This window comes from Rousettus aegyptiacus, unplaced genomic scaffold (assembly GCF_014176215.1).
Source record: "Rousettus aegyptiacus isolate mRouAeg1 unplaced genomic scaffold, mRouAeg1.p scaffold_m13_p_2, whole genome shotgun sequence".
Taxonomy (NCBI): domain Eukaryota; kingdom Metazoa; phylum Chordata; class Mammalia; order Chiroptera; family Pteropodidae; genus Rousettus; species Rousettus aegyptiacus.
This window is the reverse complement of record NW_023416295.1, coordinates 315,006-342,363: the sequence shown is the minus strand read 5'-3', so window position 1 is coordinate 342,363 and position 27,358 is coordinate 315,006. Positions and strand designations below refer to the sequence as shown.

Sequence of the window (27,358 nt, the reverse complement as noted above, 5' to 3'; positions counted from 1 at the left end):
GGCTGAGTTTCTAACCGCTTTTCAAAAATGCTCTCAGTATGCCCTATTATCAGAAACAGCTTCAGGCTCCCAACACTACGCTGTCGCCCGTCCACCAGAGACTCAAAAGATGTGTTTACTTTCGGTCGGGAGTAATCTACAAAGGTTTCCGGTACGAGCATTTGCGCCGTCTTGAAGAGAGTATCGGACAGCCACTGGGCCTGCAGGCTGCCGGGAGCAGAGAGGACACCCCGGGCAGGGGGCAGCCCCACACCCCGCCCCGGCGTGTTGCCGTCCTGTCCCCAAGCCTAGTCACCCCAGTGGGCTAGGCTGGGGGGCGCCCCCCCAGGTATCGCTTCGCAACCCAGACCCAAGGAGAAGCGAGGGGCCGCGCGGGGCGCCTCGGACGCAGGCCTAAAACCGGGCGCACGAAGGCCACGTCCCCGGGGACAGCGGCCCAACTCTATGGTCCGCGCGCGGGCCCGACGACCCACGTGACCTGCGGCAGCCAATCGAGGCGAGGCCCCCTGACCATCGAGACGGCGGCGGCCCGGGGCTAGAGCTGCCCCGCCGGTCGCTCGCCATCCCCTCCCCAGCCCCGCTCCAGCGCTTCCAGCTCGGTGCTGCCGCCATCTTCCTGGAGGAGAGGGCCAGAGCGAAGGCCCCCCTCCCTGCGGTCGCTCCGCACTCGTACCGCCGCCCGTTCCCCCCACCCCGACCGCCCCTCTTCTCAGCGATCACTGAGCTCCTGCTAAAGGAATGCGCTTCCTCCTACTCTAGTTACCCACAGAGCGAAGAATCACATTACCTGCTCCACTCTTATCAGCGTAAGGAAACCAAGCTCATAAGGTAGGAACTGTGGCGAAACAGGGACGAGCCGCCATCTTGGTAAAGGAGAAGAGGCTACGCTTGACCTCCCCCCACCCCCAGCCTCTATATGGCCAACCGCCGTGGGAGGGGCACGGCGCCTGCGCAGAGGCGGAGACGCGGACGCGCTCGCGCCTGCGCACTGGGTAGCCGGGACGGGGAGCGGGGAGGACAGCGTGGGCAAAGGGGCGCGGCGACGTGGTGACGCCGTTCGCGTGCGCGCGGGGCGGGGCGCGCGCGAGCGGGCAGCGGGCGCTGGGCGGGTCCGCGGCGCGGTCAGTCGGCTCTGGTTCTTCGGCTCCTCGGCGGTGAGTGTCTCGCCGGGGGTCCCCGCCGCCGCCGGGGTGCGAGCTGTGGGCCGACGCAGAGAGGGCAGGGGGCGCGCTCGGGGTACGCGGGGCGGGCCGCGCGGCGTGGGGGAGGGGCGGCCGGCCCGCGGGCCTTCCCCTCCCCCCGGGCCCCTGCCCCCCGGAGCCCTGGCTCGGGCGGAAGCGCTGGGAGTGTCCCGGGAGCACCCGCCTGGCCCCGTGTTCACCCTGTGTGAAGGACGTGGAGCGATCTCAGTAATGGGCCCGGGGTGCCGGACGCGCCGGTGGTGGTCGTGGTGGTCCTGAAACGGGAGCGAAAGTGCGGGTTGTGGCCTGTCGGGCGCTTTTGTCGTACGGCCATCCTTTTGTCGCCCTGATATGGGCCAGACTATCCCGTCAGCCCCTGACAGAGAGTAAGTCTCGAGTTCTTGTGGCATTGTTAACTCCCAGGCCCTGCGTGGCCGCCGAGACGGGGCGGCGAGAGGAGGCAGTGGCCCCTGCCCTGTGCAGGGGCAAACCCGGGGGGCCACAGGTGGGGACCGGCCGCCATTCGCGCGGAGACCGACGGAAGCCACAGAGGCTTTCAGTAAATCCCCAACTCTCACGGGGCCTACAGGACCCCAAGACCTAGCCATCTTTTATTTTTCCGGCCTCAGTTTTTGTCAGTAGCCCCCCCTCCCCCCCTCCCGCCCGCTACACACACACACACACACACACACACACACACCCCACCCCTTATTTGTCCTTTCCCCTCCACCCGCCCCAGTCACATGACCCAACCACACTGAACTTGCTGAAACTGCTGTGGTCTTTCTCACCTTTGGCCTTCCTTGGCCCAAGCCCTTTCTTTCGCCCGGACCCCAGTTACCCACGCCTTTGCTTGCCTAGGGGATGTGTGCATCTTGTCACCCTTACCCCATACCTAGCACAATGACTCCCACATGTACGCTCTCCAGTATTGGTTAAACGACTCCAGTCATTACACCTAAATTCAATGTTCTGAAGCAGTCTCGCCATCATACGGGGAGGTATGTGATGGTGTGAGGAGTTAGGAAAGTCGTTTCTCGGTGTTTGTAAATCGAGGTTCATTATTTTCGCTTTTGGTAGATCCAACTCAGGCTGTCTCTGCACCACCCAGCATCCTACCCCGCAGTGTGTACTGTCCCGTTGAATCTGGGCAGTACACACTGGCAGTAATTGCCACCCCAGCACAGCAGCCCAGGGTAGAGAACAGGGATTTTCAATGAAATCAGATTTGCTTTTCCACTAGCAAGGTGACCTAGGAAAATGGGGAGGGTTTGGGGGCAGCCTCCTCCTATAAGCATTCATAAATGTTCTTCAGATACCTTTTGTACCCAACTCCAAAGGCAAACTGCTGAAAAAAGAAGAGTTTTTGTTACTTTTCCCAGAGAGGGGACCCCCCCCCCCCCCCGCCAAACTTATCTGTTAGCAGAATTGTGTTGAGGCCGTTTAGGTATCCTGTGTTTATCCCACTTTGTGCTAATGGTCCCACAGGTCACTACAGAAAACATTCGATTGCAGGGTGATGCGGCCGAGGGTGTTAATGTGGTGTACCATACATATGCCTTTCTCACATCCAAAGAATCTGAATGCCAGAACATTCCTAGGGCTCTGGATAGGGGGTTACAGACCTTCTGGGTCCTACACTGCAGTGTCATTTTTGTGAACTGGGGTGATATACATAAATATAAGAGTAGCGTGTCAATGAATGGTAGTTATGGATAGTCCATCGGTATAAACGCCACCAGCAAAATATGTTTAAACTGCCAAGGACGCAGTTTTATCTATATTTTTTTGTTTTGGAAAAGTTGGTTTCTTCTATGTGAATTGAGATAGGGGTACTCTCTGGAAGGAGGAAGCCATGGGTCAGGGAGAAAAAAATTTGAATGTTTTCTGGTATCTAGAATGAGCACAACCTGAAAATAAAATTTTCACTTGGCCACATTTCTAAGGCTTGGAGGTCCAGCTGGTCTGCACCATGGTTTAAATTAATCACAGCTTTGGGCATTTTGTGTTGTGGTCAAGTCCGTCTCATTGGAAACCAGGCACTTTGGTTGGTGGCATAAAGAAAACGCAACTGAAAATGTAGAAAATTGACTGGTATAAAGAAATTTCAACAACTTTTAATAGATTTTTACAGTAGGTGTTCACAAATCATGATCTTTTAAAATGGCAAGGTGTGTGTGATAAAAATAACTCCCAATTTGGAACATTCCTGGATAACCATTGAATCAAGGAGGGTGACAAAAGCAGAACCACATGCTTTCTAGAAAGCACTGGAAATAAGACAAGCAAAATCTGAGACACAGCGAAAGCCTCAGACTCAGATGAGAATTCGGGTTTTATGTGTTTTCATTGTGAAGGAACACTGAAAATAACGAAATTTGGTTCTGACGATATTAAGAAATAAACAATCTTAATAGAGAGGTAAATAAATCCAAAAATGGGTTCTTCGAAACAAATTCTCAAAAGTTCTTTTAAGGAAAAAAGCAAACACATCTAGAAAAGAGGGTATAGGAGGTAAAATGACAGACACAGGAGACTACGTGTATCAAGATAGCCACAAATTCGGAAATCTGGAAGAAAGACGACTTCCTAGACAGGTCACCGGAGGGAACCGGGCACTGGAAAACCTGTCTAGAACAAATGCCACCGAACAGCCAAGTAAGATCTGCCAATGCAGAGAGACCGAGACTGGATGGAGTTGGAGCCGAACTCCATCCAGCCCCGAACACACAGCACCAGTGTCACTTAAGCTACTGCATAGAAATGGAGAGCACTTCAATTTTTTTAGTAAAGACTGCACAACATTAGTGACAAACCCCAATGGAGACCTAAGAAAGCTAGCTAGCTAGCTGGCGGTAGGTCTCTCTCACTCATCAATGTAAATGCATCAAGTTCTCAGTGAATATTTGCTGGCAGTTAGATTCCAGAAACATACCAAAAGCATCTATCAATATAACTTGTTACAGGAAGATAAAGGATAAAATCACATGAGTAGATGCTGAGGAGACTTCCATAAAATACAGCAACCAAGTCTAGCGAAAACACTAAGTAAACTGCTTTATTATAATTCAGGATCTTTCCGTAAACCAATGGCAGGTGTTCTCTGATTCATCTTCTCTTGCCTAGCAGCTCTACTTTCCTGTAAGCTTACCTTAATTTCACTACCTAGGCTGAAAACATTTTGGTTACTCTAGATCTGGCTTCACCTGCTTCTTGGTAGTCCTTTGAGCTCTAGGCTTCACCTGATAATGCCCCCTCCTTCATTAATAATGATCAGTTATAGCAAGAGGCAGCTCACAGACTACATATAAGGATTCATCTCGCCCTTCTCTTTCCCCCTTATTCCTGTCAGACATAAGGAAAGGTCAGGCTTTCCGTGGGCCACTACTGAGAACCGAGACTAATAACCCTTCTATCATATACCTTAGAGTTAAAGGCTTACAAATCCTGTCTAAACGGTGGTTAACCAAGCCGTACATGAGGGTGTAGGGGCCTCATTTCTTTAGAGCTGGTGGGGAACATTTCCATTCAAATGGGAAACAACAGCGTGCAGTACTCAGGAATGTTGAGGTTTGGCGGAAATGGGCAGTCCGGAAGGTGAAGGAAGTTTTGTAATACCTTTCTAAGCCCCAAAGGGAATCAAATCTGGCTACATTCTTCTCTTTGTTACCAGAGGTTAGCCTACAGACCACACATTTTCCAAAGCTTCAAGGCTTCTAAAACTTGTATTACAATTCCAAGCATCTCTGAAACTCCCTTCTCAAGCACTCCAGTGCCCTCAGTCTAGTTCCCAGGAGCTCAAGGACTCTGTGACAGGTGGCAAACCGCACCCACCAGGCCCCTTTGTTAAAAAGGTTCAAAGAGAGAAAGGAGATGACTCAGTTCTGGGAGCTCGTCTTTCCCTCCTGTGTCTGTAGTGCTTGACACACAATCAGTACTAAAAAAGTTTGAAGGTTGTTGAAACTGGGACCGTATGTAAGTAGGTATGTATTTGCTTTTATCGGCCTAATTGTATAATTTTATAATGAGATAATTTTATCATTTCTCAGTATTTGATATGATTGAGAAGCTACCGATGCCTTATGTGTAAGTCTTTTATATCAATTCAAGCAAAGTTAAATGTATATGTAATGGATATATGTGTATGTTTTTTTTGCAGATTGACAGAACTTCACTAAAGATGTCTAAGGTAAAAGCTCACACTTCGTGTAACTACAATATGAGGAGAGATTGTTATTTTTCAAACTGTTTATAATCAAGAGTTATTGTTTTACTATAACTGATATATTTGATTTATTAAAACAGATTTCTAATTTAATTGTCCTAGAAGCTTCGAGCTTTCTTATCTCCGATTTCCGGTTTCTTAGTTCTAAACACATCAGCAACAATCCATTCAGCGTCCGTGGATCATTTCCAGAAGACTAAAAAATAATTTAAAATTCTACGAATTATCATGATGAATTTGGTGGGGCTCTTAAACTTGATAAATTGGCTTACATTAGCTATTATTAGCTCTTGCAAATTAGCCCAGAACCTTGAAGTAAATTAGTTCTAAAAGACATGCTGAGAAAAGCAGACCTTGAGGTTAAAATTACAAGATTGTCATTTCTTTTTGCCTTTTGTGTTTGAATCTCTTGGTGTTAATTCCTTATTGTCTGATGCGTAAGCGTCACGCTGACTTTTGCTTTTTATGCAAATATTAGTGTAGAACACAAATAAGGGGGAAGGAAAATAAAAACCGTAATTCCATCACCCAGAAATAGCCACTTTTGTGAATAACATTCTGGGAATGTTCCTTCTACACATGCACACGTGTGACTATCCATTTAGAAGATAAATCAGTTCGTCTAGCGTGTCAGTTGCTGTGTCCTCGATTTCCTCCCATTTATAGTATGCCACCGCCCAGTTCTACAGCTTTCCTATCCTTGCTTTGTCAGATGTCATTTGAATAGCAGGTGTCCATCTATCAGGGAATATCAGCATTTCGGCATTGTCAGCTGTGATCGTGTTCTCATTCTCAGTCTTCTCTTAGTCTTTGAAGCTAGATACTCAAAAGCTGACCCCTAAGTTGCCTGCCTCTCCCTTGATGAGGCTCTGTTCTGTAGAGCTAGAGACATGATGTTTCTTGAATACTTTTCACAAAGACATCACACCTGACACCTGGAAGTATTTTCTTTTATGGATTGTTTACTTGCTTAACAGAAATGTAATTTTAGGTCAGCATATTGGCATGGAATAATACTGCATTGGTTTTTCTTTTTAATGTTCTTAAGTGAGTACCATCAGTTTTCTGATAGAAGTGACATTTTGGTATTATGTGTTTTTAACTTGGGAGAACTAGTGATATATATGTCACAGCTTGATTATATCTTAAAAGCAACTAATAAGATGTTTATTTCCTCTTTTTTTTTTTTCTTAAAATCTTGTTTTAGCAACAACCTGCTCAGTTTATAAATCCAGAAACTCCTGGCTATGTTGGATTTGCAAATCTTCCCAACCAAGTTCACCGAAAATCAGTGAAAAAAGGTTTCGAGTTCACACTGATGGTGGTCGGTAAGAAATTAACTTCTGCTCTCCAGCTTATTAAGTATGCACTGTCTCCCCTCCCAGCCTGGGATGTAATGATAGCATGACCCCTAACGTCATAGGGAAAATTCCTTTGAGAGCAGAATCAAATAACTTGGGAATTTGGGGGACAGGGGATTCTTAGAAAATTTTGCTTGAGTAAAATTAAAATTTTTCTGTCATTTACTTGTATGTAGTGAAAGTTTTTACTCACTGTGGCAACAGGTTCCAAAATGTTGCCCCCCAGTCCTTACCTGCTGTTATTCGTGCAGCTTTCCAGCGCCCTCCCATTTCGAATAGGGCTCACCTGTGTAGCCAGTAGTTCACTGCAGAAGTGAGGGTATATGGCTTCGAGACTGGGTCATAAAAGACGTGTGGCTTGTACCTTGCCTTCTCTTGAATCACTTTTCTGGGGGAAGCTAGCCACTGTGTTGGAAAGACACTCCAGCAGCCTGATAGCAGATCCCCTCATGGCAAGGAATCGAAGCTTGCCAGAAGCCATGTAGGACCATCTCAGAAACGCCCTCCAGCCCCAATTAAGCCTGTTATGATAGCCATCTTGGCTGACGTTGGCTGTTACCACATGAGAGAACCACTCCCCACAAGTCATAACTACCCACCATAGTACACTCCCAAATTCCTGACCCGAAAAATGTATGGAGTAATAAATGTTCATTGTTGTTTTAGGCCTCTGAATTGACAGTAACTTACATATTAATAGATAACTAACACACATTTAATCAGAGACTTATTTAATACTCAAAAAAAACCCACAAATTTTTATGGCGAATGTACTTTATTTTTTTTATTATTTATTATTATTTATGCTCACAGCACCTGGTCTTCCTAGGTGGTCTCCCATCCAAGTACTAACCAGGCCTGACCCTGCTTAGCTTCGGAGATCAGTCATCAGGCTTGTTCAGGGTGGCATGGCCATAGACCATGGACCGTGGCTCCACTAGGGCGCAAACCCAGGACCTTCTGCATGTAAAGCAGATGTGCTAACTGCTACACTATGGAACCACGTCCTTATGGTGAACGTATTTTAAACAAACAACAATCTTTACAAGGTTTTAAAAAAATATTAAAGTCCTGTGAAATTGAAGGTTACTAGAAATTTTTTTCTGTTCTATCAGATATATGTTACCATGGGCTGGAACATGTCCATTAGCAAGCCTAACATGATGAGTTAGTTACTGGCTGAAGAGCCGTAAACTGCTAACCATGTCGCATTTTATTTCATTCTTGATAACATGCGGAGGTAGGCTGGTGATGGTCATGTATGAGTAGGACAGATGATTGTCTCCTGGGTTAAATAGCTCATAAATCTGAAAGGAAAGCAATTTTTGGGACCCTTGGTCCAGAGAACTGAATGGCGACGTGTTTTAGGATTACAATTACGTGATCGTGATCATGCAATTCAAGTTCCTGATACAAGAGAGAATTCCAGTGTAATCTGTACTTAATTTTAATGCATTAAAAAATAGGCAATAATTTTTGCTTCTGGCCGTGATAGAGTAATTTCTTTATTCTATTTTTTCCTAACGGGCCAGGTGGTAAATTTTTAAGGTTTAGTGAACCATATGTTTTTTGGTGCAACCATTCAACTCTATTGTGGTCATGGGGAGCAGCTGCTCACAACGTCAACGAATAGGCAAGTAGTGTTCCAGTAAGCTGTATTTACAAGGTGGCAGACTAGACTCGATCTGTGGGTTGTAGTTTGCTGATCTCTGAAATAACCGCTACCAGACTAGTAGTCCTCCTGGCATGAAGAATTAAAAGGCTGATCAAAATAGAGCAGCAAACAGTTCTTTTAAGACATCCTACAACAGGCAGTGCGGGACTTCCATCCTTGAGAGAAGGAAAAGTACACACTGTAAAGTTGTTCCCGCTTTCTGCCATTTATCTGCTCTGCTCCAGGGAGAAGTCCTCTAGAGCCCAGGGCCTCAGAGCCGAAGGATGTCTCACAGTCCAGGGAAGCCAAGGTGACTGGAGCCTAAGATAGCATGGCAGAGTTCCACAGATAAAGGACTCCGGAGATCCGCATGGGGGTCCCTCAGACACTGTGGCTAAACACAGACGTGCATGTGGGTGGGGTTAAATTTCAGAGGCTAGGCAGCATATAACCAGGGGACTGAGCCAAACCGGAGATTGTGCGGAGTTAGCCAGAGTGGGGTCCCCGGGGGAAACCCCGGAAAGCCCCCGCTTGGGAGAGTAGGGCCAGCGCAGACGTGAAGGCGGCTTACACCCTCCCCAACAAAGCTCGAAGCGAGACCTGAAAGGGTCTGGCTGATTTGCAAACTACTTTCCAGGACAAGGCCCATCACTCAGGACGTTGAGTCCAGGCCTTTACAGTGTAGCATTCATGATACCTAACATCCAGTAGGAAGTTGTTTATTGGGTATGCTAAGAAGCCAAAAAATTAGCACAAAACGAGAGAAATTGAGATTCAGAAATGGCAGCTGCTAGAATGGACAAATGAGAACTTGAAGTGTTTTAAATGTGTACCTGCACTTAAAGGAAACCATGACTGTAATGAGATAAATGGAAGAAAACAAGAAAGAACCAAATGGAACTTCTAGAGATCAAAAAAAATACAACATCTGAAATGAAAAGGTTTCTGATTGGCCTAACAGCAAATTACTGCAAAGAAAAGGCCACGAGAAAGCATGCAGACTAAAAGAAACACCAGAGTAATTCAAAGAAAAGCACAGCAGGGCGCGTAAGAAGAAGGTAGGCGAGAACCACTGGTAAACAGAAAAAAATCAAAAGTAGCTAGGGCAAAAAGAAAATGCATACAGGGATCAAAGGTAAGACCACTGACCACTCATGAGGAATGATGTAAGCCGTGTGAAATGACAGCGTAAAGGACCAAAGGAATAAAATCATCAGCCTAGAATCGTGATTAAAAAAAAAATCTTTACAATGAAGGTTAAAAAAAAAGATGAAATACATTTTCAGATAAATAAGCTGAGACTTTATCACTGTTGGACTGGCACATGGGAAATAGTAAATGAGACTCCGCAGGCCGACGAGAGGGGAGAGCAATGGAAATGCAGATATGTTGGTAAACGTAAGAGACTTTTTAATTTGTTCAACAATAACTGGCTTTTAAACAAGTAATGTAGAATAGGGAGGAATGAAATGAACGGGGTTAGCACAGAGGACGGAAGGGTAAATGAAGCATCCTGTTGTAAGCTGCTTAGGTTATGTGATGCCATAGTATGTTGGTGTGAAGACCACAAATTTAATAGTGCCTGTCTAAACTCCACAGCAGCCACTAGAAAAATAAAGATTTGGCGAAAAGCCAATAGTTTCAGTAAAATAGAATATATTAAAAAGTACTCGATTCAAAAGAAATCAGGAAAAGAAAAAAAATGGACAAGTAGAAAAAGTGCAGCAGAAGACAGACCTGAACACAGCCATGTCAGTTACATGCCGACGGCCAAGGCAGAGTGAAAGGAAGGACGGTCACAGCAGCAGGAGAGGGGTCGGCAGACCGACGGGCCCGTGCGGCAGCTCCGCTCAGCGTGTCGGGGCACGGACTGGTAGCAGCAGCAGCAGCACGGTCAGTCACGCTCAGGTTAACTGTGGTGAGCAGGAGCAGCCGGGCATGAAAGAGGGCATGCTGTGTGAGCCCATGCTCGGGAAGTTCTGGGACAACCCAAACCTGTCTGTAGTTACAAGCAGATTGACCAGTGCACGAACTGGGGGCTAGAGAGGGTAGAGAGGCCATCTTGAGTGGAGGTCATCTGAATGCATACTGCTGTCAAAACTAACCGGACTGCACAGTTTAAATAAGTGCACTTACCTGATCAAGGTACAGGTAAACCACACCTCGGTGAAGTCGATTTAAAAGAAAGCGGTCTACAGCCACGCCATCCTGAACACGCCTGATTCTGTCTGATCTCGGAAGCTAAGCAGGGTCGGGCCTGGCTAGTACTTGGATGGGAGGCTACCTACAAGACCAGGTGCTGTAGGCTTAAAAAAATTAATAAATAAATAAAAGCAGGTAGGTAAGGGATTGAGGATAAGACAGGTACCGAACAACTAGAAAGCTGACCACAGAACCCTCAACTTTTAAACTAACTGGTTGTAGCTTAAGGCATGTCAGGAAAACCCCAACGTGCCCGGTGTGTAAGCCAGGAACTACTAGAGAAAAGGCGTAGTTCTTAAAATTATGGCAGACTTCTAAAGAAATAAGTTTCCCAAAATGGCACACTACATGCAAATGAGAGACTACAAATGTTTGGGCAGCAATCTGCAGGGATTTTATAATCACAAATAAATGTAAAGACCTCGGGGCAGAAGCCAGGTGGCAGGTGCGTGAGAACACGGCCATGCTGCTGACGTGCCTGCTCAAAGGGTGCTAGCTGGCGACAAGTTACATCGTTATCGGCCTCCCAGAGTCATGCAGGGTGGCCACTCGGTTTCAAGAAAAGCAAGATTAAAATTATAAAAGCGTACTGCCAGATCTGTTACCTGCTTGAGAGTCAGTAGGATGGCTATTGTGACCAAATTCACAAGAGGGCTAGAGTGAGCACTGAGAACTTCAGAACTAAGCTTAGAAAATGAGAATACGCTGACGTGATTGTAGGTTTCCGCGTTCCGAGGACACACACTCGGGCTGCAGGTCTTCCTTCCTGCAGGCACGGGAGGGCGCGGTGCTTTGCATTGTGGGCCTGTGGGAACATCCCCCTCGGATCTCCGTCCTGCCATCTCCTGGGCTCCTGTCGGAATTCGAATGGGCAGAAAAGCTGACCACTTAGAATACTGCCCTTCCTGGGCCTTTAGTAAAGGCCCTTGTACCCTTGTTTGGGGAAGTGGTTTCTTGTATTGGTTAAAGTGAGATGAAGATCGAAAGCTTTTGTGACAATTTTCCTGATAGGATCTCAGAATGGTTATTGGGGAAGGAAGCTCAGCTTTTTTTCCTCTGCGGGTATTTCTCGTGTCGTGGCGCCCCCTGGTGCCTGATGCTGTGTTTTCCTCACGGGTGACACCAGGAGCCCTCCTCAAACTCCCAATGCCTCCCATCGCAGTCAGTCTTTGCTGCCACCGCTTTCAAAGGGCACCTGCCCCAGCATGTTTCGTGCTGCATTTTTTGGACAGTGATGGATTTACACAGGTCCAAATCTCGTGTGTCTTGTTTTGCCCTTTTAAAGGCACCTGTGTGAAAAACTCGCTGGGGCGGAGGGTCCTGGACACGGAGAGAGCAGAGCCAGGCCGCCCAGAGGCACAGCCCCGGGGCAGCGTGCTGAGTGGACGAGCATCGCTTGTGGGTGTCACGCAGGAGCCATTCCAAACGACATGGCCACTCACACCCTCAGCATTAAGACAGAATCAGCCACTGGGCTGTTGCTGCTGCTCTTTGGAAAGAGGCTCAGGAACCTCTGCTCAGGTTCCCCTGCAACTAGTGTCCTTTCAGCTTTGTTTTCCACAGCTGTCACGACTCTGCTGGTGGTAGAGCGACTGCCATCTCCCTGCTGGAGTGCAGAGCTCCACGGGAGCAGGGACTCATCTGTCCTGCTTTCTCCTGCGCCCAGCAGTGACACCTGTGCCGGGGTGCAGAAAGGGTTAGCGCGTGCTGGCGAGGCCCTTCCGGGGTGGTGAAGAACTTAGTCGAGGGGCGTGGCCGGCCCTTTACTGCCAGCGGAACGGGTGGGATGACATGCATGTAGCCACATTCTCATGTTCTTACTGGGACGTGTTCAACACGTAATTCTACTTTTCTCCTTTTAATGTTCCTTTTCATCTGTGAAAATTGCAGGCTGGTTGAAGTGTAGTCCTGAATTTGTACGTCTACACGTTTCACGTTCCCTCTTTGGGTCTCGATTTTCCCAACAACAGTGACTTTGGAACAGGCGTGTACGCCTTCCCCGTGCAGTGTGGGGCTCAGCGGAGGGGCTCAGCGGAGGTGGTTCAGACCAGGGAGCCCGGGCGACGTTCGGGCACCAGATTCCCAAGCGCCTCTCCATGCAGAGTCCAGCCTTAGATGACGGCCAACAACGAAGCGACGCAGTCTGTTCTTGCTCCTGCGAATATAAGATTTAACTTTTCGCATCTTCTTTGAAGTTAAATTTCAAATATTCAGAATATGTAGTTACGCTAGTTAGAGCTTCTTAATGCATTAGATAGTCATGCTCCCGTCAGCAGTGAGCGGGGAAGTTGCCTGACTGAGGCAGTTCGCAGAGTTGAGACCCCAGTGGGGCGGAGCGGGGGGTGTCCAAACAGGAAGAAGGAAGTGCCCCCCCACGCCGGTTGCTGGAGACTGCGGGTGGCGCGTGCATGAGAGGCTCGGCGCCTGCCCGTTTTCCCGCAGCTCGGGAGGCAGGCACAGTGCTGCTGACATTGTTGAGTTGATGTGTTCAGTTTTCTGAAAATGGGATAAGTTAAACACAATTAGTAAAACTCATAACCGAAAAACCTACTCTGCATTCTGTTTACCAAAAAATAGAGACCCGTCTCTAAACTCTTCAACACACCTGTTTCTGATCTTGCGCACGCATTGTGATGTCCCTCAGACCTGGAGGCAGACAGGGGGCCCGCCCTGGCAGTGCCGCTGTCCCGTCGCTAGAACGGGGCAGAGTGGACCACAGTCACAGTCGTTAGGTGGAGTCCTGTTCGTGAGGTGCTCAGCCCCCTGCCAGGCCTCACGCGACGCTCCCAGGTGACCCGTGTTGTGCTGACAGCGTCATGACGTTCTCATTCCCCTGCAGGCGAATCGGGTCTCGGAAAGTCGACTCTCATCAACAGCCTGTTCCTGACCGATCTCTACCCAGAAAGAATCATCCCCGGAGCTGCAGGTAGAAACGTCCTGTCGCTTCCTCAGTGTGCTGCTGTGAGACAGCTGCTCAAGAGACCGTGGCGGTCTTTTACACTTCAGCCTTGTGTTTTGTTTGCTTTCGTTCAGCTTAAGCACAAGGAAGGCGTCATTTTGGGCGGGAAGGGCATGCTGCACCTGCGTCGTAGACTCTGACGCATGGGTCTGTCCTCTCCGGGGCTTCCTTTGTGAAGTGTGATAAATGGTTCCCGCCTGCGCTGTGTGTTTGATGGGAGGGTCCCGTGACAGTGCTGTCTCGGAAACGTGAGCAGGAGGTGACTGGGAGTGGGCGTCGTCCGACTCCGGTGTCAGTGCACCCGGCACCCACGAGAGGGTGTCGAGGGAGTGGGCTGGGCACATGGAAGCCGAGCCTGGGGCCGGGGCCGCTGCACTGGGCCAGGCGGCCCTTTCACGAGTCGTGTGGAATTCCGTCTTTAGAGAAATTCGTACGTTTTCTTTGTCCTGGGAAAAGACGTTATAATTTTCAATATTGGCGTTTCTACCCTCCTAGGCAGCTCTTTAAGCTTGGCTTCAGCGTGTCCCTTGCTGACTATGGGAGCATTTTTACACAATCCTCATGTCACCTCCTGAGAACCTTCCTCAGAGAGATAGTGACTTCCAAATCATTTGTTTAAGAAGAAGAAAGTAACTAACAGGTCATTTCTTTTAGCAAACTGGCTCACTGTTAAGGCACATTCTGTTATTTTGTTTCTTTTCTAGAGAAAATTGAAAGAACTGTCCAGATTGAGGCCTCGACTGTTGAGATTGAGGAGCGAGGGGTCAAGCTGCGCCTGACAGTGGTGGACACCCCCGGCTACGGTGACGCCATCAACTGCAGGGACTGGTATGTCCCCCCGCCCCCCGGGACACAGCGCTCGTTTACATTTGTCCTCATGCATTCAAATTTATAGTGTCGATGAGTGGTTTCGCGGTTTGGAGTAACTATGTCATAAAACAACAAGATGATTTAAAGCATGACAGTGACATTTTGAATAAGGAGTTTCACACCGAATGGGTGTTTTCCTCGAAAAGCGTCCTGGCGAGATCTGAGAGAGCCAGCCAGCCAGCGCTGGTGCGAGTGACGCCGCCCAGCCGGAGCCACGGCCGTGGCCTCGATGCCGGGGCAGCGTCTTCCTCCTGCCGTGTGCGAGGACGCGGCACCTCGCAGATGCACTCAGGACGTGGTGCCGCTGAGGGGCTGCTCACCGGCGTCGTGTGCACAGACAAGGACAGGAAGAGGGAGTGGCCGAGCGGCCTGTGACGGGGCCGCGTTCGTGGACCGCATGGAGCCCCCGCGTGCCGTGGGCGGAACGGGCGGATGGAGGCGGGAAGCCTTCCTCCTCCTCCTCCGTGGGGGACTCGTCCTTCTGCCAGTCTTCGTGTCATGCCGATGTGCCCCGCTGCGGCGCAGTTTACACACCTGTTCTCCCGCCCGTAACCTCTGCTCCCACTGTGCCCCTCGTCCCCGTCACAGACACCCCTTGAAAAGTGGTGGCGACCTGGGTCTTTACTTGGTCATCTCAGGCTCCCCGTGACCTGTTCCTTTCAGGCTTTTGACCCCGGCACTTGGAGGTCCATTATGCTTGGCAGTTTCCAAACATCCATGTTGCAAACCCGGGGCTCCTTTCCCTTCTACAGATGAATTTTCAGCTTGTATTTGGTAGGGGGTCAGGCTAGGAAGACTCATTTTGTCTTCGAAGTTGGGGCCCGCCTGCCTTGGCGTCCCATGACCCTTGGCATCCGTGTCCCTCCCAGTTTCAAGACGATCATCTCCTACGTCGACGAGCAGTTTGAGCGGTACCTGCACGACGAGAGCGGCCTGAACCGGCGGCACATCGTGGACAACAGGGTGCACTGCTGCTTCTACTTTATCTCGCCCTTCGGACACGGGTGAGTGGCCGCGCGCCCCTGCTGTGACGGCGCGGGCCCGAAACGCCGCGCGGTGCGCCGCCTGCCCCCAGACCGCACGTTCCGACGTCAGCGTTGAAATCACTTTGAGAGAGAGAGGCGTGTGCAATCTTTTTCTCCCTAAGCATGTGGCACTTCTCAAATCGTTCGCAGACTTAAGCCCTTAGACGTCGCGTTTATGAAGGCGATACACAACAAGGTCAACATCGTGCCCGTCATCGCCAAGGCCGACACACTGACCCTGAAGGAGCGCGAGCGCCTGAAAAAGAGGGTGAGCGTCGCAGGGTTGGGGGCGCACTATGTGGGGTGTGGGGGAGGTTCAGTGGGGGCTTTTAAGCGGTGCGATATTTGTGGTCTTTTAGTACTTTCCCTTCACAAAGAGAGGTGTCGAGCCTTTACTGTCCTTAGTAATTCACCTTGGGTGAAAATGCTGCCAGCGACTTTCGGGGTGGCTGGTGAGCAGACTCGGCGACGCGTCCGGTAAGTGCTGTGGCCGTGGGAGTGCGGTCGCCTCCGTGAACTTCTGTTCCAGCTACGCATCTGGCCTCACACGGTCCCCTTAGGAACGTGCACGAGCCGTCACAGGCGTGTGTCGTAGCGTTATAGGGCCGCGTTGGGCCACGGAGCTGCGCCCTGACCCCCGGGGCCGCAGCGCTGGCCGGTCGCGGCTGCGGCCCCCTCTCCTGCATCACCCCTTGGAGCGCCTCTGTCGCTTCTCTGGTGCAAGCTTGTTTTCACTGCTCACCCTCATCAATTATACATCCGTCCGCATGCTTGAGGAAGTCCAGACTCACGTGCCAAATTCTACAAATACGAGTTCCTTCGATTTTCCACAAAACGACCACTGGTGATAGTGTCTGTCCTTCTGGGACATGTCTACGTGTGTCTGTTTTTTCGGAGGCGGAGCAACTGTCTACATGTCATTCTGAGATCCCAGTGCACCCAGAAGGCACTCCCGCTCCCCCTGACTGCTGCGCGCACGCAGAGCATTTCTTCAGTGCGTTCCTGGGCCTTCCCACCGCCCCCTCGCTCCCGACGTCAGGAACCTCTGATTGGGTCACCGGTGTGTTCCGGGAGTTGAGGACAGGAGCACTCAGCAGTGTTTGTGTAGTGAACGTCTCTCCTCACAACTGTACGTCAGACGAATTCTTAGGAAGGAAGTCGGTGCACATTTACGTTTTCCTCAGATTTATAACCGCACATCCCCAAAGGGACCGAGGACTGTTCCCTCCCCCCCCCCCCCCCGAAACAGTCCTCGGTCCATTACCAGTGTTTGCCAAGGGCGTCGCCCCGGAGGATGGGAATTGGTGTCCCATTCCAGTGTGAGTCCCCAGCCGCTGGTGCGAGCTGCCGCCCCGCCGCCGGCCCGTCCATGCGCATGCTCCCCGGCGTGCGGTCCCTGCCTCTCGTTTCCTGCTGTCGTTGTTAGACGTGGCTGTCCCGGTGCAGACGATGCCATCGTTCGGCTTCGGGGTTTCACATTGTCCCGGCAGTCTTCTCCGCAGCAGCTGTTAGAGAGTGCGCTCACGCTTCTCAGCCATTTCCTCAGGGTGTCAGGCGACCGCCAGTCTTTTCGGAGATGTTCAGGCCCTTGAAAGAGCCCCTGAAAACTTGGGCATTTTTGTGCTTCACGTCAGCGTTTTAGCAGCTCCCGCTTACGGGGGCTTCATCTTTTATGGGGTGTTCGGTTCGGCTGCGGAGACGCCGGAGAAGGGGGCGTGTCACCGCACCCTCCGTCTCCGGTCTCCGAGCCCGTGTCTGAAACGCACAGGGCCCGATTGCAAAGCCTGCAGCGAACGGGAAGCCTTCGCGCCTCGGCTCAGGCCTGCGTCGTTTCTTCCCGCATCTGCGCTCCTCCCTCCGCCTTCCAGCGCTGCCCCTCCCTGGTCCCTCCCTGGCCGGCGCTGCCCCTCGTAGCCCGCACCTCCAGCTGTTCCGTCTGCTCTCAGCCTCTTCCGCGCTGGCCCCGCAGTCCAGCTGTAGGTGCCCCGTTTTGGGCTTGGCCAGCGGGGCCATCCCCAACCTTCATCCTCACTCATGGGCTTTGCTGTGTCCCAGGACCCACCTGCCTGCCTCTTTACCACCTTCCTGACTCCCAATCCTGGGGCATCAGCATTGCTTACTGTTAGGCTATCACGTCATCCCTTGTGGCTTCTGCTTTTCCTGTCTGAGAACCCCACTTTTCATGGGACCCAGAGGTGTAAACAGGAGCTCTCTAGCCCTCACGAGCTCGTCTCCCGGCTTCCCTGGTGCCATGGATGGTCTCACAATGCTTGCAGTCACCCACACTGAGACGGGTGCTCATCTTGACTGCACCCTTCTCACTCCTCTCTTGCAATTCTGAATCGTCTACTTATTAAATATTTCCCGAGTTGCTCCTTGTCCGCAGTGTGAGCCCGCTTTCTGGGGCCAGCATAGAGAGATGGCGTGGCAGGAGGGGGCAGCTGGGGCAGGGCCCTGCCTCCTGCTGGCCGCTGCCTCCCCCATCTCCTTCAGGAACGAGGAACCAGGAGAGGACAGGAAAGGACGCCAGGCAGTAAGGCGCAGGAGCTGGGCCGGGGCGGGGCGGGGCGGGGCGGGAGGCCTTTATCAGGGCCCGAGTGGATGCAGACTGTGCCTTAAGTCTAAGATTTTGGTCATTTGAGGCCGGAAGGGTCATACTAAGGACAGATCGTGAGCAGAGTTTGAGGTGGGGTGTTTCCTGCTGCCTTGGTCTATGTTCTCCCTTCCCTTGAGGGGTGTTGACTGAGAAACGTCCAAACCTGTAGAGAATTTTTGTAAGAGTTTGAGCCAAGCTGACGATACATGTGGTAGTGGGGGCGGGGACCTTACATGCTCTGGAGAGAGATGGTTTTGTGGCTTCTTTTATGCATTTGAGGCTAAGGAGGGACCATAAGGAAGGGAAGCAGGGGAAGCAAGGTAGGGCGAACTACAGGACTGTTAAGATCGAGGCTTAAGGAGGAGCGTCTTAGAGGGACGTCACAAAGGTGCGTGACCCTAGAGGCACAGAAGCGGCAGCTTGGCTGGGCGAGGGCAGGGGAGCTTTTCCGGAAAGACGGACGTGCCTGGGACGTGACCTGTCCATTTGGGGGCTTACGGTCAGACCACCCTGCGAGGTGGCTTGTCACAGAGCCCCTTCTCTCCGTGCACGAGGCCCAGGCCCCGGCGTGTGAGTGGGCACAGCTCCCCGCCTTGTAGGTGGTACAGTGCCCAGCGTGCGGGACATCGGGAGCTAGGTGTCTAGGTCAGTGACTAGTGAGGGACGGCTGGCCTCAGCCCAGCCCCTCTACGGCCTGGTGACAGCGTAGAGTATGAGGCTCCACCACTGGCCACTTTTTGCCTGTCCAAAGCTAGATTCCCAGACCCCATTCTGGTGTTCACAGGACTCTCCCCTTGGTCCCCCCGGTGGTGGTCCTGACTCCGTGTCCTGCACTCTGCCTTCCTAGGTTGCCTGTTACTCCCAAAACCTACCTCCCGCGCCCTCCCCTCCTTGGCTCTGACGAGGCCTTCCCCGGGCACCTCTCCCTCCTCCACCCGTTAGACTCCTGCCCATCCTCAGGGACCCTTAGCAACGACGTGCGGCTCCTCTCATGCTGCAGCGTCTCCCATGGCGCACGTGGCGATCTTAGGGCCTGTTGGGACAAGGTTTTGTCATGGCCGCCGTACGTGTTTAAGGATGGTGGCGTCACTGCCATTGTGGACAGGCCCTGACGAAGAAACGCCTGCAGCCCCGCGTGAAGTCATTCGAAAGTAACCGTCATAACCCATTCGATTCTTTATTGAAGTTTGGGTAATTTGATGTATTTTCAGATAGGTTGAGTTGGACTTGACTAGAATTTGTGCAGTTTGTTAAAATCGTACTGGTCTCTTTTTTCTTTCAGATTCTGGATGAAATCGAAGAACATAACATCAAGATCTATCACTTGCCTGACGCAGAATCGGATGAAGACGAAGATTTTAAAGAGCAGACTAGGCTCCTTAAGGTAAGAACTGTCTTCAGGTGCAGAAGGTCACCAAGGCCTGTTTTCTGTCACCTGCCTTCAAAACAGAAGGAGTTAGCACAGGGCCAAACCCTGGAAGGCTCGACTCAGAAAGTGTCTAGGTAGGTTTGCTCACAATAGTATCTTTGCTTTAAATATGTTTGGACCTCACTGTCGCCCTAAGGGTCAGAAATCTCATTAGAGGTTTAATTTCTTTCAGGCAGTTTGTCCCACAGGGGAGGCAACTGCCACTGTGAAGTCAGACATTGTTGGTGTGCCAGTAGCTCTCTGAGTAAACTTGCTGTAGTAAGCAGTCAAGTGCTCTGCGTGTGCGCCGTGAGCACCGGGGTTCCCGCTTGGAGTCCGTCTAGCCTGGCTGTCCCTCTCTAGGCCAGCATCCCGTTCTCTGTGGTCGGATCCAATCAGCTGATTGAAGCCAAAGGCAAGAAGGTCAGAGGCCGCCTCTACCCGTGGGGTGTCGTGGAGGTGGAGAACCCGGAGCACAACGACTTCCTGAAACTGAGGACGATGCTCATGTAAGTCGCCCCTGCCCGGTGCAGCGCGGGGCCCAGGCCAGAGCTTCCTGGTGGCTTCCTGGTGGGAATGGCCGGTGGCCACAGAGGCCACTTCCAGCGCACTGTGCTGGGGCCCCGCTCAGCGACACACCAGCCAGCTCCTTTACCTGTGGCTGGGAGCTTCGTGCACTCCCCGATGATCTCTCAGGTCTCCTTTGAGGCTAAAAGTAAATGACCTGAACCAGCCCGGGCCAGCTCCTGCTCCCTGAGGACCGGTGGGCTCCCCGATGCCGGCTGATGCGTGTTACCGTGGCCAGTTGGCCTCAGGCTCCCGGGACGCCCCAACCAGCCCGCGATGCTTGATAGCCTCTTAGCAAGTGGAGCACCCGTGACGAGAACAGACCGTTGTCCCCTAGAGGTAGCCTTCACGTCCAGTGACGCGTGCGCAGTGTGGCTGCTCTCAAATAAGAAGCCGAAGGACGGAGCACGGCTCAGGTCCGTGACCTCCGCCGTCAGCAGAGCTCGGCGGAGGCGGACCCAGGCCAACGCTGAACAGCTGGAACTCGCTCCTACGCCACACAGGTTCCGCTTGGTGTGGCAACGTTGGGTGAACTAAAATCACTACAAACGCCGTTAAAATTACCATTCAAGCTAATAGTAAGCGAAATTCAGTCCCTGCGTGAGGCAGTTAATGTGAACCCAGCCCTCTAGGATGGGGCCTTGGCTGGCAGGGTCCCGTCACAGGCGGACGGTATGGAGGCTGAAGACAACTCCGGGGTCACTTGTGTGTTTCTCAGAGGGAGAGCAGCCCTGGATTCTGGGTGACAGGAAGTGACACCTTTACTCATTGACGAGCGCCAACATGTTTGGAGAAGCTGGGCCCAAAATCAATGTTTACTATAGTGATTAGACTAGCGGTCCCCAACTTTTCTGGCACCAGGGACAGTGCTCCCATGAGGAGCTGAGGCAGTGATGTGCTGGGGAACAGCTGCAGACATGGGCTGTTGTGCGGCCCGGGGGTGGAGGGCCCCTGGGTTACAAGAGTCAAGTGCGTTTTTGTAGTTACGTTTAGAAACATGTATCCTGTTTCAGACATTGGTTACCCAAAAAAACTCAAATCTTGTTGTACACCCACCTCTGTCCAGCGGGGATGGCCTCATGCAGAGTTTGGCCGTGCTCGTGGCGGAGTCCCTGCGGAAGGGGCTCTTCACCTGGCCCTGGCGGGCGGGCATGTCTGTGTATCATTTCCTGGGGAGACACACTTCTGCGGACGTCTCCGTAGCCTCACCCCTCACCCTGGAATCTCGGGAACTGCGCATAGTTTACCCAGTTGAGGGGGTTTCGTCATGAGGGTCTTTCCGCGTCCTCGACTGGCGGTGTCCAGCGCCGATGGCGTGCACAGCCCAGCCCTTTGGTCTCATCTCTTTCAGCACTCACATGCAGGACCTCCAGGAGGTGACCCAGGACCTGCACTACGAGAACTTCCGTTCCGAGAGGCTCAAGAGAGGCGGCAGGTTGTTGCTCAAGTCGTGCATAGTGTGTCACCCCAGGTCATGTCGTCCCCCTCCTGGATGGGTCTGGCTCGGCCTTCTTCACCTCTAAGCAGCATGATTTGGTTTCTTGTTTTTAGACACCAGTTTTTGTGGGTTTCTAACCTGTTCTTTAGCGCAGGTGAATAAACGTCGTTTTTAATCATCTGTGCGTAAAGAACAGCTTCAGACGGGAGGGCCAGACACTAGCTTTGAGGTTGTGCGGGGCCGCAGTGCCCGCATCGGGGGGGGGGGGGCAGCGGTGCCCTCTCCGCCCGAAACTCACGTGGCCGCCCTCCCCTCTTGGCTCTTCTTTTTCACAGTCCTCATAGGTTTTCCTTTGTATCTGGTAAAACCACATCTCTGCGTAGAGTTTAACAAATAAGTGACACACATCATAAAAGAATTTTCTGGATTGTACATGGAGATATTCACATTATTTTAAAGTGTGGATTTGTGCTATGTGTGAGATACACATTAATGTTAGTGAGGGGACCAGACATTAAGAAAGGTGTCAGAGGCAAGGAGGTCCCACTCTGAGGAAAAGCTGGCCTGGCCGTGACCCCAGCCCATTGGTTATGGGGAGCTGTGTCCCCGTGAGCACAGAGGGCCTCTGCTAGCCGTCTCTGCTTAGACGTAACATCTTGTGTGATGGTTACAGTCTGTGTACATAAAGAATAACTTTAAAAAGGGTATTTGCCAGGTAATAGCTATTATTTTTTGAGTGAGTAAAGATGAAAATGTAATCATCCCAGCTTAGAGAATTCTGGAATTTTCCATTTCATGTTGCTCTTTTTTTAGCATTCTTTTTTATGTCATTAATCAGAAGAGTGAAAAATTCATGTAATTTTAAATAGGTGACATTTCTCAGATATATAAAGTGAAGTGTTACTTTTGTCATCAGAAATAACCAACTTAGATTTGTTGCAATATCATAATTATAATTTCTTTCAACTCTTAGAAAAGTGGAAAATGAAGACATGAATAAAGACCAGATTTTGCTGGAAAAGGAAGCTGAGGTAAGTAGGAAAAGACTATTTTTCAGTCTATAGCTGTTTAGCGTGCTTCAAAAAGTGTTATTTGTAGCTTATTTTTCGAGAAGGAGAACAGCTCACGTCCCTAAGGCGTTGTGTGCGGACCCTGCGCGGTGCGCACGCTGCTCCGCGCACCGTCTCACTCGGTCTCCGACAGCAGTTCAGTGGGAAGCTTGGAGACAGGCCGGAGCGACACGGCTGATTTTGTGACGTTCTAAAATCAGTTTTTCTACGCATAAATTATAAACAGTTAGAAAATTTAACGAAAGAAACCCATTTACGACCACTAACACGAATTTAAGAAATACGTAGGACTTAACATGGGAAAGAAACTAAAAACCTAGTGACAAAATTTTCAGAATTTTAATATACACACATCTTGTGAGGATGCTTAACTTCCAGATCCTAGTCCTAAATTAATCTCTAAATTTAATGCAGTTCCAACGGATTCTTGTGTGTCTGAGTTTTTTCTTCTGGGGAGAGTTTTATAAAATAATCATAATGTGTGTTTTGAAGACTAAGCGTGGGAAACGGGACACTGTCAGGAGCAGATCTGTGGGATCATAGTCAGTAGTGGTAGAACAGGCCATCCTTTTGTAAAAAAAAAAAGTAGGACTTGCTTCTTTGGCCAAATTAATTCAATATAAACCAACTATTTAAATTTTAAAAACCCTCTATAAGTTACCTGAAAAAAGTTTAGGTGAATATTTTGTAACAGCCGCCTGAGGTCTTTCTGAACACAGAAACCACAAGGACGGAGCTCGACAGGGATAGCGAAGGACGAGCGTTGGCTGCCTGAGTGGCCGGCACCCGCCCCTCGCCCCTCGGCTGCGCATCATCCCTGGGCGCTGCAGTTTCTTCCGACCTTTTAGATCAAAAAAACATCTATCTTTATCTAGTCTTTCTTTACTTCTGTTTATTGACAATTCCGGTTTTTTACTTGAATTGCATATTTTTATTCGTTCAATTTTCTGTGGAGTGATTGTTTTACTGGTTTGTGAGAGCTCTTTGTTAACTCTGTCGTGTTTCGGGAAAGCATAGAAGTTGAAATTGTAGGACTCAGGACACCCGTCAGGAGTAAGGGACAGCAGACCCTGACAGCCAGTAACGTGTCCCCACGTCTTGTGCTCGCAGCTCCGCCGCATGCAGGAGATGATCGCGAGGATGCAGGCGCAGATGCAGCTGCAGATGCAGGGCGGGGACGGCGACGGCGGGGTCCACGGGCACCACGTGTGAGGTGGTAAGGACGCCTGGATGGCAGGCCTTTGCGACTCACGCTTGGCATTTTGAAGTCTCTCTCCGTCACTGGTCTTGAGGGAGACGGGGCTGCTCCTAGGAACGGAAGCGTCTCCACTCCTCCAGCGTAGTAAAAAGTCTTGCTGTTTCCTCAGCTGCAACTATGGGCAGTAGAAGAAAAATTGTGTTAAAATAGCTGTATTAGTTACACGAGTAGAAGTTTATTAAAGCTGAAAACGTCTCTTCGGAGAGAATTTTAAGTGTTACTGAACGGCTTGTGGAGACCAAAAGTAAAGCTGGCAGGAGGGGCTGCTTATGCCAGGAATAGGGCAGGGTTACCCCGGTGGAATTGCTGACCTCCCGCTCGTCACCACAGCTCTGCTCCACCCCCTGGTAATCGGCGAGTCACGTAGTAAGTCCGACCTTCCTGCTTGAAGGAAGTCTGCAGACACCAGCGACCCAGGACTAGGCAGAGCTTCCTTGTGTCCTCTGGACAGGTGGGCACTCAGCTGTTTAGATGGCTGCCGTCATCACCTCCAAGAGGAAGGCAGGAGAGGTCAGCTCAGCCATAGGAAGCAGCAGTTATTGGGTGGGGGCAGACTGTCCGATGGCAGACTGACAGTGGGCTGGACAGTTTGAGCTGGCGCAGGTCTGCGTGGAGGATTCCCACTGCAAGTCAGGGATCTAGTCATAGAGGCACGAGAGTGTTGGTGAAAACGGGGAGGTGACATGAGTGACCCAAGGCTTAGCTGACACATGGCAGGATTGATGACATAGAAGGCAAGGAGCCCAGAGGCCTGGGTACCTGTCATAAGCCCTCCACGACAGAGGGACAGGTGGTGAAGGGAGGACCTCGAGGAGCACACGTGGCTTATCGGGAGAGGTGTTAGTAAAATACACACACAGAAAGGCACAGAGACACACGTCCAGTCTAGCGTAAGCTACCGGAAAGGGACCGTCCATGCAGCCCCACCCTGGGTCAGAGTTGGCTGCTTTATTTTCATAATCATAGAGACCTTGGAACAGTCCCAAGGGTGCATGCCGAGTTCACACTTCAGCAGTAAGGGCACCGATGCTGGGCCGGGGTGTGAAATGATTTGCCTGTGGTCACGTGGCTAGTGACTCCAGCGGCCCACAGCGAAAGCAGGTTGGGAGCAGACGGGGAGCGGGGAGCAGCAGGGCTGCGGGGGCGGGCTCTTCCTGGCCGCATGGCTGATCGGTGTCGCTCTTTTACTCTGACTTTGCTGCTGTTACTTTTAAAGCTTTAATTAGGAAAGTTCAACCTTAGGTACAGAAAATCGATAGATATTTTTGTACACTTCTTAGTTCTGCAGTACTTTCTGTTTCCCAGAGCCTTATAAGTGACGTTTGACTTGGTTAAAACTGCTGTTCTATGGCCAATCGGTGCTCTGTTACGCAAAAAATAATGCTGCAACTGATCAAAGCATCTCAACGTGTTGTGCTTTGTTTTTCCAGAAAGCGCTTCGCAAGATAAAAGAAAACATTCCGGATGAGTAATACAGCTGTGTTTTCAAGAAATCGTTGGAGGGGTGCCGGACCACATGTTACAGTGCCTGTGGCCCAGGATTTTAATTTTTTTAAACTTTTGCCATATTCTTTTGTATGAAGTACTTTAAACATTTGTATTCATTACTAGGGTATACTTTATATTTTGTGAGTGGACTTTGCATTTTCATTTTCTTTCACCTTCACTAACCACTAATGTCGGGATCGATTCCCAGGGATCAGTGAGCATGTGTAGTTGCTGTGATTCAGCTGGCCTAACCAGCTAATCGCTGACGAGCACTCGTATTTCTGAAACATTTAGATTTACCCAGAATGTGCCTGAGTGGTAGAGACATGAACGTGGTGACAGACAAGGCACAAGGCTGCTCACTCACCAGGGCACGTGTGCCGTGCGGGGGTGCCTCCTTACCTGCCTCTGTTTGGGTGCGACACCTGACACCCGACACGGTTTTGCTGCTACAGTTCGATACCATTAATTCATCTGCACACTCAGCTGTTCACCAAATGACCCAGAATTATCTAGTGAGATACACATTTATATTTACATGTCTTTCTTTTAAAAAACAGACTTTTAGGGGTAAATTTTGAGAAGTCTCTGGATTCTTATATTGGGTCATTTTTTAACCACTAGGCAGAGAACTTGTCACAAGCTACTTTTCATAGCGTTCACCGATACTGGTTATACTCTGCTGCAAAAACAAAGCGCTGTGGGCCCCAGTTTTCATATTGCAACTAAGATTCTCACCAACAGTGAGAGTCAATAAGCTATTTTTACTCAACTAAATTATAAAACAACTTTTTAAGGAAAATTAACAATCGATCTGTTCAGAAACTAACATTTTTGTATTTTTATACTGCACTTTAATATATTCTGTAACTGCAGGTGTGGGAAATCTGCCTTAGTGGTAGGAATGAGGGTCCTTTGGTGAGTGGGTGTCTCCGAACCCAGACCTGTCACAGGCCATGAGGCCTCAGCCCCGTGACACCCCAACTGCCAACCAGGCTTCCCTGATTTGGCTTTGTTTAACTGTTTCTTTTTTGAATGGTTTTCTAAAAGGTGGTAAATAGCAGTGGTCATTTTTTTTTTTTAATGTGCAGATTATCTTGTTTATATCAGCTACTGCCATTTTCTTCATTTATATGTAATCAGATTTTTCCATGTGTCATGGAAGAACGGAAGACATTTCAGATCCGGGCTGGTTGGCAGGTGCCGCCAGTCCGAGCCACACCTGGTATTTTCCTTGTTCTATGGCCTTGGCCTCCCCCTACCCCCCATCTCCCAAGCTAGTCTCCCTGTTGCGTCTGAGGGTGCTGATGCTCCCAGGCTTGTTTTTTTCTAACGTTTCTGACATTGGCAAATGGGTCCCCAGAAATTAACAGCTGAAAGGAGACCCGGAGGTGTTGGTTTATTTAGTATTTTCATTTTGCTATAACAGGAGGGATTGAGATGGAGAAAAGGCTCAATCTGAGGATAAGGGTTTTTTTTTTTTTTTTTCTGTTTGGGCCAAAAAATAAAATGAGGGTCAGAATACATTAATGTGGTACAAAAGTGCACTGTGTTCTTGCTGACTCGGCCCTTCCCTGTTGCAGAATTGTGACAACAGCTTTAGGTTTAGGCACATTATGCAAAATTTCCACCAAGAAAATGTGTATGACTCTGCCTCCATTCAAGACCAATTATTTGGGTTCTTTTGGCATTTATTAACTCTGCCAGTAAAAGTAAAAGCCGTTTAAAGGGAGGCAGGGGGACGTTTGCAGGTGGTCGGTGTAAGCACATGTGCATTTAAGTAGAATTACTACCTAGTGCTAACTGCACCCCGCCCCCCCCCCCCCCCGGTGATGGTTAGGGTTACGCTGGGTGGGTTGTCCTACACCTCTACACTTTTAAATCCCTTTTTTTGTTGGCCAAACCTAAATAAATACTTTTGCTAATAGATAATTGCTCTTTAACTAAGAGGTCATCTTTATCTATAGAAGTGTATTTTAAAAACTATTTTACACAGCAGTTTTGTATCCATCGAAACTAACCTTTTATCAATAAAGCACTGTTGTTTAGACATTAA

General features: G+C 50.1%; 2 protein-coding genes and 2 pseudogenes across 6 annotated transcripts in view; 2 read left to right on the top strand and 2 right to left on the bottom strand.

The window, feature by feature from the left end:
* The window catches only part of LOC107510552 (high density lipoprotein binding protein), a 60,335-nt gene extending 59,335 nt beyond the window's left edge, over positions 1 to 1,000 (bottom strand). The window contains exon 1 of one of the 2 annotated variants that reach the window (XM_036237869.1): positions 788 to 1,000. The gene's annotated coding sequence lies outside the window, so the exon portion shown is untranslated. The remainder of the gene's footprint in view (positions 1 to 787) is intronic. The other variant, XM_036237871.1, reaches the window with a different exon arrangement.
* On the top strand, positions 599 to 27,358 carry SEPTIN2 (septin 2). Of its 4 annotated transcripts, none has more exons than XM_036237874.1 (13): positions 599 to 828; positions 5,341 to 5,370; positions 6,614 to 6,734; positions 13,463 to 13,549; positions 14,287 to 14,410; positions 15,322 to 15,456; positions 15,628 to 15,745; positions 19,356 to 19,457; positions 19,845 to 19,990; positions 21,400 to 21,519; positions 22,460 to 22,517; positions 23,667 to 23,772; positions 25,245 to 27,358. In XM_036237874.1, exons 2-12 carry the CDS (start codon positions 5,362 to 5,364, stop codon positions 23,766 to 23,768), a joined length of 1,122 nt encoding a protein of 373 aa, XP_036093767.1. In that variant the 5' UTR covers positions 599 to 828; positions 5,341 to 5,361; the 3' UTR covers positions 23,769 to 23,772; positions 25,245 to 27,358. The 4 variants fall into 4 exon arrangements, with proteins under 4 accessions (XP_036093767.1, XP_015999682.1, XP_036093766.1 ...); XM_016144196.2 differs by lacking the exon at positions 599 to 828 and adding an exon at positions 1,045 to 1,154 and having other exon boundaries at positions 21,400 to 21,483; XM_036237873.1 differs by lacking the exon at positions 599 to 828 and adding an exon at positions 1,045 to 1,154.
* LOC118614304 lies at positions 7,572 to 7,687 on the bottom strand (annotated as a pseudogene).
* On the top strand, positions 10,612 to 10,729 carry LOC118614880 (annotated as a pseudogene).

Bases quoted from the DNA above. Each gene is read 5' to 3' on its own strand.
- SEPTIN2 (XM_036237874.1), top strand. The intron at 15,457-15,627 runs GTGAGTGGCCGC...AATCGTTCGCAG, and splicing joins ATCTCGCCCTTCGGACACGG to ACTTAAGCCCTTAGACGTCG. The intron at 21,520-22,459 runs GTCATGTCGTCC...TTCAACTCTTAG, and splicing joins TGCATAGTGTGTCACCCCAG to AAAAGTGGAAAATGAAGACA.